The 12,538-nt window shown below is 44.3% G+C and overlaps 1 protein-coding gene across 1 annotated transcript in view; it reads left to right on the top strand.

The window, feature by feature from the left end:
* STK11 (serine/threonine kinase 11) overlaps positions 1–12,538 on the top strand; it is an 82,188-nt gene that overhangs the window by 66,801 nt on the left and 2,849 nt on the right. Inside the window, exons 8-9 of the mRNA XM_044269356.1 lie at positions 4,188–4,375; positions 7,233–7,435. Of these exons, the coding sequence (XP_044125291.1) occupies positions 4,188–4,375; positions 7,233–7,414 (370 nt within the window). The 3' untranslated portion in view covers positions 7,415–7,435. The remainder of the gene's footprint in view (positions 1–4,187; positions 4,376–7,232; positions 7,436–12,538) is intronic.

Below are 12,538 nucleotides of genomic sequence, written 5' to 3'. Positions count from 1 at the left end.
ACCCCCTTAATGATCCAGAAGAGTTCTTATACAGCACTTTGCTGGATCAGTAAAAGAGGTGTGCAGTTGCACTGTTTTCTCTCTCTCTCTCTCTCCCCCGCCCGACATCGATCCAGAGGGGAGGATGAACGATTGTTAAGCTCATGAAAAGGACGGTGAAAAACATCGCCCTCCCCATGTTAAAAGTACCCAGGCAGCAGAGAAACAAATGAAACCTCTGACTTCGTGTAGTTAAGAGTTTTCAGAGATTTTAATAATGATGACTGATCGTGGGGGTCTGACACCCGAGACCCCTGCCGATCAGCTCCTGTGAGCACCACTACCTTCTCTCAGCTCACCAAGCACAGCACCGTGCTGTGCTTGTTATCGCTTCAAGTGTATTGGAGATACTGCGCTGAAGGACGAGTTTATTTTAAAGGGTCAGTGTTGTTGTATGGGTATTTGCAACTGGGTGCAGGCTGGCATGTGAAAGCGTGTCACTATACAGGTATTTTAGCTGGTTAGAAAACCGCTTACCTGTAGTGAAGACTTGAATTGGCGTGCTTTTGTCTGCGTCCCTGTAGTTTAGGTAAGGAGGCTTTTTTTCCTCCTCCTTCCCCCTTATGTTCTTTGTACTTCTTTGTTGCTTTGTCGCTTCTGTTATTGGTTTGTATTTTCTTTCTTTATCTTTTTCTTTCTGTTTTTCTTTGTCTATCGATGCCTCAGATCAGGATATGATGAGATAATCCAGCTGTAGGATGGCCCGGCGTGCTGTCTCGTGTCCCGGCCGGTGGCACGCTGCAGCCGCAGGTGGAGGTGTGTGTAGGGGAGTGGTTGGCGCTCACTTGGAGTTAGTTAGTGATGTCACTGAAGCGGTCAAGCGTTGACTGCTAGGTGCCAGGTATCCTTGTCCAACGCGTTTCGAACAGGCGCTGTTCTTCCTCAGGGAGTCTCCCTGAGGAAGAACAGCGCCTGTTCGAAACGCGTTGGAGAAGGATACCTGGCACCTAGCAGTCAACGCTTGACCGCTTCAGTGACGTCACTAACTAACTCCAAGTGAGCGCCAACCACTCCCCTACACACACCTCCACCTGCGGCTGCAGCGTGCCACCGGCCGGGACACGAGACAGCACGCCGGGCCATCCTACAGCTGGATTATCTCATCATATCCTGATCTGAGGCATCGATAGACAAAGAAAAACAGAAAGAAAAAGATAAAGAAAGAAAATACAAACCAATAACAGAAGCGACAAAGCAACAAAGAAGTACAAAGAACATAAGGGGGAAGGAGGAGGAAAAAAAAAAAAGCCTCCTTACCTAAACTACAGGGACGCAGACAAAAGCACGCCAATTCAAGTCTTCACTACAGGTAAGCGGTTTTCTAACCAGCTAAAATACCTGTATAGTGACACGCTTTCGCATGCCAGCCTGCACCCAGTTGCAAATACCCATACAACAACACTGACCCTTTAAAATAAACTCGTCCTTCAGCGCAGTATCTCCAATACACTTGACTACTTTTCCAGCGCGGCAGGTTTGTGTGGTCCCTGCCGCGATACTGCTGCTTCTGGCATACAGCTCCCACTGAGCGCCACCCCTGCAATTCTTTTATCCTTGTTATCGCTTCATTCACTTCTATGGGGCAGACCTGTATCTAGGCCATGTGACCAATGAACGTGTTGTCGCTGGTCTAGGAAAAGCAGAGAGAAGGCCCCAGCACTACTACGAGCGCCACTGCTTTCTCAAACAGCTGATTGGCAACAGTTTTGGTTGTTAGACCCCCACTGATCAGATACTGTTGACCTATCTTGAGGACAGATCATCAGTATTAAAATCTCGAAAAATAAATAAATACATTTTTAAAGACCCTTTGATGTCACCAGTGGGAGGGGTCAGACCAATAAGAAGAAGAGGACTACACAGTGGGTATTGTACATGTTTATTGTTATGTTCCGTCAAAAGATGGCACACTAGGATGAACAGGAGCTGACTGAAAACTATTAACCCTCTCTAGCCTAGACTCTTCATGTTTCAAAAAAAGGCACATTTTAACTCCAGTAGGGATGTGGTGTAGAAAATGTGAAGTAACATCTGTAGATTAGTATCCTATTTTAAGATGTGCCAAATGTATCAAACAACCTGTTCTTTGATAGCTTTGGTGCAAATTATTACAATGCAGACTAAAAAAAAGAAAGCCGACTTCAAAAATTGTCCTCATGGCCCAACGACACCACATTAACAGGCATTCATTTGGGGGGAAGGGTGGGCTCATTAGGAAATTTGCTATGGGGCCCTATGATTTCTGCTTGTGCCCCTGATGTCCAACCTGTTACTAAAATGGGCCTTTGTTCTTCAGCAGTGAAGGTGGACATCAGCCCACAGTAGTAGTAGTAGCAGAACCAATAGAAAGAAATATTGTCATGTCCTACCTCTAACTGTGGGGGAGATGCTCATCCGCACCGTGCCTTGGTGACCTCTCCTCAGTTTTTACCATTTGACAACAGATACGCACAGTTGCTTAGGTATAATACAATATATACATTTTCTTTTATTACAGTCCTGTAATTGCAGCATGTGTAATTGCTTCCACCGCTAGGTGTTACTTGCGCCCGCGGCTCTAAATTCTCCCTCTAGTTTCCCCTGACTCCTTGCCAGGATTTCTGCCTGCTGTGCTTGCAGTATTATGCACACAGGGGAAGTAGAGCAGGCACTGTCGTTCTTGGTATATCACAACAGCTTGGGCTGCCATAGGGATGAGCAATCCCTCTTATACGCTAATTACTCTGTGTTCTCTCTCTCTTCTATTGTATATTCTTTTTCCTCTTCAGGAGTTTCTTATATGCGCCATATGCCATCTCTTTCACCACATCTCTCTCCGCTCTCCTGTCCCTAGCTTCTCTCCACACCCCACCTTTTTGTGAAGCCTTCACCCTCCCGCTATCTATGGTTTTCTCCCCCCTTGGTGGCACAGTGCTTATAAGACACTGTGTGACTCATCCACCGAGTGTGGAGGGATGTGCAGAGTAACCGCGCACCCCCCTCATCCTCAGCTGGTTGCCACAGCAACTGGGTCACCTCTCTGTATGTGCTGCACTCCATCAGAGACAAAATGAGCAGTAACGAGAATCGGGAATGTCTAGCTTCGGATACTCTAGAGCTGGCTACTCCACACCTACTGTTGTTTTTTTTGGTCAACATCAATTTTGTGCTACAAAAGGACCATGTGAATGAGGTCAGCAGCCACTAGTTTATTATTGCGGCGAGGGATAGATATTAAACACTGGGGCTGCTTACTGAAGGCAGACAGTGAGGCCTAGAAATAGTTAGTAAAAGGCGAACGAAGGATGGTTGAATGAAAATAGGGGTCAGAAAGCATGCAAATGCAAGACATTGATGTAAATCAGATGGCCATAGACCATTAGTGAAAGTGGCCAAGGTGTCAGTGATTAAAGGGAAACTTTACAAAAAAAAGAATCGTACTCCCTAATGAAAGGTATGCATGAATATTTTGGTCAAATGATATCCAAACTAGGGAGCCTAATTGATACATAATGCAATGATTAGGAGCAAACTCCCTGTTCCCGATAATTGCCCACTTGTTCAGTTGCATGGAAAAATCATTGCTTCTGTATAGGGGAAGCAATCATTCATCTCCATACAGATTCATTGTTTGTCAGCCATGCATCCCTATTTTAAATGTGCTGCCTGCAAATGTTGATTAAAAGATGAGATCACCCTTTTGTCGGGTGATCAGCTGCACCTTTACAGGGGACAATTATTGGGAACAAACGTTCAATAAAAGTCCCACTCCTACTCCCATGTAAAAATGCTACTAATAGCATGGAATCATGCAATTTACTGGTAGGCATGGTGGTAAGGCGGCGTTCACATCTCTGTTTCGGAGATCCGGCACAAATGCCAGCTGTCAGCCAGACAAAAAATGGATTTTGTCTGGCCGAGACTCAGCATTTATATATTGCATTTAATGTGGATCCGGCAGTGAAGTAGAGGATATGTCAGGCTGCATTGTGCCAGAACAACCTGCCGTCTCTCTATATGGAAATGTGATTGAAGCCTTAAGGTCCTGCTAAGAGTCATTTTGTGGTCTAAGAAATTAAAGTTTTAATTGGTCTTCCGGACTTGGTATGACTCTTTTTTAAATCTCACTTATAAAATCCTAATGTCCACTATTTTCCACTTTCTTGCAGCTGGTTCCGCAAGAAGCACCCGCAGATGGATCGTCTTGTACCCATTCCCCCTAGCTCAGAAACCAAGGACCGCTGGAGAAGCCTGACAGTTGTGCCTTACCTGGAGGATCTACACGGGTATAGTGAGGATGAAGATCTTTGTGACTTGGAGGATGAAATAATCTATACTCAAGACTTTACAGTTCCAGGTAGAGCATGCAGTTTCACACTTTGGTTTATATTGCCACTGTTAAAGGGGTTATTCAGGAATGGATAATGATGACAGATGAGTGCAGTTGGCTCCTGCCAGCTGTCCAAGCACAGCGCCATACATAACATAGTGGCTGTGCTGGGTATCGCAGCTCAGCCCCATTCACTTCAATGGGGCTGTGCTGCAACTAGGCCATGTGACCAGTCGTGGCCAAAAGTTTTGAGAATTACATAAATATTGGAAAAGTTGCTGCTTACATTTTTATAATAGCAATTTGCATATACTCCAGAATGTTATGAAGAGTGATCAGATGAATTGCATAGTCCTTATTTGCCATGAAAATTAACTTAATCCCAAAAAAACCTTTCCACTGCATTTCATTGCTGTCATTAAAGGACCTGCTGAGATCATTTCAGTAATCGTCTTGTTAACTCAGGTGAGAATGTTGACGAGCACAAGGCTGGAGATCCTTATGTCAGGCTGATTGGGTTAAAATGGCAGACTTGACCTGTTAAAAGGAGGGTGATGCTTAAAATCCATTGTTAACCATGGTGACCTGCAAAGAAACGCGTGCAGCCATCATTGCGTTGCATAAAAATGACTTCACAGGCAAGGATATTGTGGCTACTAAGATTGCACCTTAATCAACAATTTATAGCATCATCAAGAACTTCAAGCAAAGAGGTTCAATTCTTGTTAAGAAGGCTTCAGGGCATCCAAGAAAGTCCAGCAAGTGCCAGGATCGTCTCCTAAAGAGGATATGGCTGCGGGATCCGAGTGCCACCAGTGCAGAGCTTGCTCAGGAATGGCAGCAGGCAGGTGTGAGCGCATCTGCACACACAGTGAGGTGAAGCATTTTGGAGATGGCCTGGTGTCAAGAAGGGCAGCAAAGAAGCCACTTCTCTCCAAAAAAAACATCAGGGGCAGATTGATCTTCTGCAGAAAATATGGGTAATGGACTGCTGAGGACTGGGGCAAATTCATATTCTCCGATGAAGCCTCTTTATGATTGTTTGGGGCATCAGGAAAAAGGCTTGTCCGGAGAAGAAAAGGTGAGCGCTACCATCAGTCCTGTGTCATGCCAACAGTAAAGCATCCTGAGACCATTCATGTGTGAGGTTGCCTCTCATCCAAGGGAGTGTGCTCACTCACAATTTTGCCCAAAAACACAGCCATGAATAAAGAATGGTACCAAAACACCCTCCAACAGCAACTTCTTCCAACAATCCAAAAACAGTTTGGTGAAAAACAATGCATTTTCCAGCACGATGGAGCACCGTGCCATAAGGCAAAAGTGATAACTAAGTGGCTCGGGGACCAAAACGTTTGACATTTTGGGTCCATGGCCTGGAAACGCCCCAGATCTTAATCCCATTGAGAACTTGTGGTCAATCCTCAAGAGGCGGGTGGACAAACAAAAACCCACTAATTCTGACAAACTCCAAGAAGTTATTATGAAAGAATGGGTTGCTATCAGTCAGGAATTGGCCCAGAAGTTGATTGAGAGCATGCCCAGTCGAATTGCAGAGGTCCTGAAAAAGAAGGGCCAACACTGCAAATACTGACACTTTGCATAAATGTCATGAAATTGTCGATAAAAGCCTTTGAAACGTATGAAGTGCGTGTAATTATATTTCACTACATCACAGAAACAACTGAAACAAAGATCTAAAAGCAGTTTAGCAGCAAACTTTGTGAAAACTACGATTTGTGTCATTCTCCAAACTTTTGGCCACGACTGTTCAGTGATGTCTCATGGCCTAGGAAGAGGATGCAGCGCTCATGGAGCGCTGGCCTCTTCTAACAGCTGACCAGGGGGGGTCCTGGGCGTTTGACCCCCGCCGATCTTATATTGTTGACCCATCCTAAGGATAGGTCACCAATATTGATTACTGGATAACCCCAGTAATTTATGGTACTGGCAGTGCATACTTTACCAACACTGCAGTTGGTAAATTAGGGACAAATAGACTTTTCCCAGTAAAACCCCCAAATTGAGTAGGGCTGCCCATTTATGGGTGGGGCTTGCATAAGTGCCACCCATTTTCGGCCCACGACAACCCAGATTTGCAGGAACAATCTGCTAGTTCGGGGCTGTTGAGTGTCAGATATTTCCCATGCTTTTTAGGAAATTGCTGGACAGTAAATGCATACTTCTGTTTTCATTATGACAGTGATCTAATGCTGGATTTACACAGGGGCGACGCGCAATGCCTTCTTCCTGACAATCCCAGCTCATTGTTGGAGGTGAAGCGCTACATTTACATGTAGCAATCACCTCCACAGTATGAGTACAAGTGATGGCTACTGATATCTGTCCTCCTCATCCAGCTGCATTGTTTCTGGGCAGCAGATAGCTTTTTAGACAGCACAATCTACTTTCCAGAAAAGATAATTTGGGTGTCTGCACGAACTATTGTTTCACCGATGAACAAGCGTTTCACCCGTTCATCGGGTGACCTGCAGCACCTTTTGATGGACAGATTCTGTTCGTTGGAAAATTATTTCCTGATAATTGGCCCCAATATCGGGCAATGTAAAGCAACCTTCATACCAAGGTGAAGATGACCCAGATTTCATGTTGCTATAGTTGTCATCTTCTAGAGGGTATGAAGTTCTTTGTCATTCTGTTTTTATCACATAGGACATTCCGAACTTCAGCCTCATTGAGATTCTAGTTTCTAGTGGAAGCCATATATTAGTGAAGTGAGCTCCAGTACAATTTAGGAAACTGAACTGAATGTCTTACATTGTTGCTGCAACGCTAAGGCCACTCAAGCTGCTTGGGTCTCCTCATGTTGTATGTGACCTGTGTATGAAAGTTTATTTTGAGCTCCATTTTCCTCCCAAATTAGGGCAGGTACCTGAAGAGGACATGTTTGCACAGACACAGGGCACTGGACCTACTAAACAACTATGTATGAATGGCACAGAGAACCAGCTAAAGTCAGAAAGGAGAGTGAGCTCTGCATCCCAGCGCAAGGCTAGCACATCAGGGGGCAAAGTACGTAAATTGTCAGCCTGCAAACAACAGTGACCGAGGAGTCTACGCTGCAAGGTATTGTATGCCTTAAAATAAGGAGACATTACATAATCTACTTCCGTCATGGTTTTGGTTATTTTATGTGTATCCCATTCAGAACACGACAAGAAAACATGGTCACACAAATGTACAGGTTTCCATACTGGCACACCATATAATGGTTAATATTCATTTGCATTCTTTCAGTCTAGCACAGATGAGATTACCCCCATTGTAATGTGGCCCTTCCTATATAAGCCCCTTTAATGGCTTATGGAGTTAATGTGCACTTGATGATGGTATCACCTTACTGTTCAAATAGATCCACAGTGTGGGGGAGGGTTACATTCTGTGCCCCAACGCAGAGACAGCGTGTGGGCGGCAGGAGAATTGAGAGATATTGGGAGAGATAATGAGGGCTGAATAAAGAGGTGTCTTCATTCATATCCTGCAGTGAATGAGTCATAGGCTTTGCCAATGACAGCCGGTCTCCTCTGACGTGGGCTCTTTCCCATCCTCTCTCGCTATCTCTCACTTTCTGCATCCAGTGCAATTTCATGTGATGTTTCTCTCCATTCTCCCTTTCCTCTGATCTATCTGAAGCGCACATTCCCCGTCTCAGTCAGCAGTCACTGTCCGTTTCTAGCCTAACCTCCACCCTATATTTTATTCTGCGTTGACTGTATGTCCAGTTCCTCGATCTGATTCTGCCCACATGCTTGCTGTGCTTTGTTTCTAGATAAGTGGGTCATGCCCTTGTGTGTGCCTGAGGCAACCATTAAAGGCACTCTAAACATAGAAAATGCAAAAATAATCAATTAAAAAAAATCCCAGCACATTCTTTCTTAGTCTCTTCCTTCCTATCACAATTAAAACTGCTAATAGTATAAAAGACTGAATTCTCTGTGTTCTGGATCAGCCATCCCACCCTTCTTCTCCTCTTCACTGCCCTGTGTCTGGCTGTACGACAACTGGCTGGAGCAGGAACCTCCTTTCTCTGCCATGGGCACAGTAGGACAAAAGTATTGAAGGGGTTGTCCTCTGTTAACTTTTTTTATTTTAACTTCCACCCCAGCCAGCGAGTCCTGTGAAGGGACCTATACTTACCCGCTCCCCGTCACTTGGTTCCAGCTCCCTGGCACTTCGGTCCCTTCTAGTAAACTTCCTTGCACGGCTGGGGTCACATACACAGCTGCAGCCAATAACTGGCCTCATGTGCTATCTGGGGACTTGTCAGTGCTGAGGCTAGCCATTAGGTCCGGATGCGTTCAGTGAAACTCGCACCATTTTGCAAGCAAATTCAGCCAGTTTTGTCTGCATTTGCGTTCAGTTTTTTCAGCACAAGTGCAATGCGTTTTGATTTATTTCTCATGCGCATGAATAAAAAATGAAGGTTTACAAACATCTCCTAGCAACCATCAGTGAAAAACGCACTTGCTTCCGGATGCAATGCCTTTTTCACTGAAGCCTCATTCCCTTCTATGGGACCAGTGCTGCGTAAAAAACGCATAATATAGAACATGCTATGTTTTTCACACAACGCAGAACTGATGTGTGGGAAAAAAAAACACTCGTGTACACAGACCCATTGAAATGAATGGGTCAGGATTCAGTGCGGGTGCTATGCGTTCACGTCACATATTGCACCCACGCGGAAAACTCGCTCGTGTGAAAGGGGCCTTAGCTGCCGCAGTGCACGTGACCCCATCCATTCAAGAAGGTTACATGGGTGGACCGAAAGAGTAGTGAAGTCAGCACAAGACCCACACAGCCAGAACCAAGAGTTGGGGAGCAGGGAAGTATAGTTTCCTTTTACAAATAAATCGGAACACCAGCAACCAAGATTACCTTTACTCATGTACATAAAACCCCTAGAAAATGCAACAGGACTTTTCCAACCATTACATCGCTTATGTAATCCTTCTTTGAATATCCCTCATGAGAAAAACTAAATCCACATAGGAAAAAGTCCACATGTGAACAGAGTCCAAAGGTGCAAGACAAGTGCTTGAGGAAGGAACGGACCCCAAAACGTCACACTGCGTGTGATCACACATGCTTCTCCTCTACCATGTCCCTCTGTGGATTACATGTTTAAAGTTTTGGACTTGGCTTGCATCTGACTCTGTCCACATGCAGACTTTTTCCTTTGCAGATTTTTTTCCTTTTGCAACATTGGGGTATTTAAATAAGGATTTAATAAAATAAAAGTGAGGCATTATTTGGAAGTGCCCTGTTGCATTTTCTATTAAGGAGGATCTGCCGCTTCTCCTGAGATGTCAGTTTTAGGAAGTACTTGAATTCCCCATGTAATAACAATTCTGGAGCATCTATTCTTATGACTTTGTTGTGCCAGTCCTGTATTATTCCTGCAGTCTGCAGTAAAGTTATTGCTGGGTGTTACCATTAGTGGGTGTGTCTTACTCTGTCCAGTCAATGCTGGTAATGCATTAAAGGGGTTTTCCCACAGACGATGGGGACATATCGCTAGGATATACCCCCATTGTCTGATAGCTGCGGGTCCCACCACTGGGACCCGCACCTACAATGAGAACAGAGTGGGGAAATTAACAGAGGGCGTCCTGCGCATGCGCTGCCGCCCTCCATTCATTTCTATGGGGCTGCCGATCATACCATCATCCCCCTGCCAAAATTGACACATATCAGAGGAAGATTTTCTAAGACCTCTGAAATTTTAGTTATTTCACGGATTGTTAAGATTATCTGTTGATTACTTGTATCATTCACTTCTACTTTTAGTGTTTCTCCTAAAGAGAGTCTGAGTCTGTTACCAGGAATTTCCGTGTTAAACCAGGCACAAGGGGAGGTTTATCAAAACTGGTACAAAGGAAAACTGGCTTAGTTGCTCGTAACAACCCATCGGATCGAACCTCTCATTTTCCAAAGGAGCGCTGAAAAATGACAGTGGAATCTGGTTTCTATGGGCAACTAAGCCAGTTTTACTTTGCACCAGAGACAAGTTTTTAATGTCACTAATTTAGGGTACACATAACTTTTATTAATGCTTTCTGGGGGAGGAATGGGAATAAAACAGCAATACTTGTAAAATAATTTTTGTACGGCGTTTACTGTGCAAGACAAATTGTGTGATAAGAACTCGTGCACAGAATCATGATGGGCCGGGGAAAGTTCAGTACAGTAGATCCGCAATCAAATATGAATTGACTATCATGAAACACTATGATAAAGTCAGCCCGGGAGATCTGGCAGACCGCATTTCCTTGGCTGATCACGGTCGAGTCCTAATTCAAGGGTTTTTTGGTTTTTTCATTGAAAAACCTTTTTTAATAGTTAAAAAGTGTGTTTTTTTTTTTTTACTATTTACTAGTCCCTCAAGGGGACTTCAACAGGCGATCTGATTGCTTCTATAATACTGCTTATGCAGTACAGAGTATTATCCTGTCAATGCTATACTTACAGACACCATCGGGGTGCGCCATAGAGGCGCAGCCTGATGTGCATATAAGGCAAGCCTGGTGCCTTCATGAAGACATTAATGTCATTCGCGGGATGGCAATGCGAGACAGAGGGCGCTTCCTCTCTTGAAACAACTTAGATGCTCTGGTCACTATTGACATCTAAGGGGTTAAAGGACCCGGATCGGCACTTCTGCCAGTACAGGCTGTTAGAGCAGGAGTCTGGCTCTCATGTGAAAGCCAAGTCCCCTCTCTCTGCTGCACTGTAGACCTGTGTAACATTTATTCTAGGCCACCATATTTCCACAGCGGCCTAAAATAAAGCCCAGTAATGACTGCCATAGAAACCCATATCGGCAGCCATTAAGTGGTGAATTCACATGCAAACACATGCCCTCTCCCTGATTGACAGGGCATAGTCAGTTCACCTGGCCAGCATGAAGAAAGAGTGCTGGCAGAGGAAGCAGTAGGAGCAAGAGTGCACATAGCGGTTTGGGCCCACCCTAGGTGCACTTAACTGCTCAATTGATTATGGCTTAGAAGTGCTTTTTCTCCAGAATGAAGCAAGGGGTCTCTGGTATCATTACGTTCAGCTGAGCTAGCCCTACAAGGTATTGTGCCTGGTTTAACAGTGAATTTCCTGGTGACAGACTCCCTTTAAGTAGTTTGTGCCAACTTTATTACTGTAAAACTACTTTATAACTTTAGACCATAATTCTATGGGAAACTAATAATTCAAAAGCGCCAAAACATAACCCCCCCCCCCCCCCCCCAATAAAAAAATAAAATAAAAATATGGAAGGTAACAAGTGCAAAAAAGGAGATCTTGCAGCTCATCCTAGCACACGTAGACGGTAGTAAAATACATAGAACTGTACTTTACCCCAGAGAGGCACTGCTAGAAGGTAAATCGGCACGTGTACTTCAGTAATACAGCACCTACTGATTGCTTCGACTGCAATGTGACGTTCTGATTCAACAGTGTTTTTACCATGAAATGCTAAAACTGCTTTACTGCATTGCCTACAGTACAGTCAGGAATAAATCATCAGATTGTACGCGGTATCAGACAACTAGTCACTACTGGCCTTGAAGAAAAACAAATGCGTCAACTACTCCTCAATATAGCAATGAAATTGTAATTGAAGTCACATCACACAGACATGGCAGACACTTAGACCATCAAACGTGGTCATGCATGAGTTGATAAGCCACAATTGCACCTAATCAATATGGTCGTGTGCAAAGACCTCTTAAGATGTTGTACACGCTACTGCTTCAGCCATCTTTGCTGCCTCTTTTGTTTATTCAGATGGATATTCTTTTATGTTCTTTAGTTGTCTTCCAAAAAATTGGTATAGAAGTCTTGCCTGTTTCAAATGATGGTTGTCCCTGTTCTGTGTGTTTAACATTTATGGCATATCCACAGCTGTGCATGCTGGCCACCACCTCTCCACGGTAGCCACGAGATGCGGGTCAGAGACTTTCATCCTAATGATGTGTGCGGGTGGATATGCCATAAGGTGGATATGCCATAAATGTTGAGATGGAAAAAACCCTTTCAAGACGTCTTCATTAGTTGAAAGTTTATTTTTACCATGGGATTGAAAGAGGGGACAGATGCAAATGGTATGAGCACTATGTTGTTTGGTATGGTTTCTGCTGTCCATGTGATCCATCCTATTAACTCTGAAAATAGGCT

This window comes from Bufo gargarizans, chromosome 1 (genome assembly GCF_014858855.1).
Source record: "Bufo gargarizans isolate SCDJY-AF-19 chromosome 1, ASM1485885v1, whole genome shotgun sequence".
Classification (NCBI taxonomy): Eukaryota; Metazoa; Chordata; class Amphibia; order Anura; family Bufonidae; genus Bufo; species Bufo gargarizans.
Note: the sequence above shows the minus strand (reverse complement) of the source record. Positions and strands in the feature narration are given on the sequence as shown.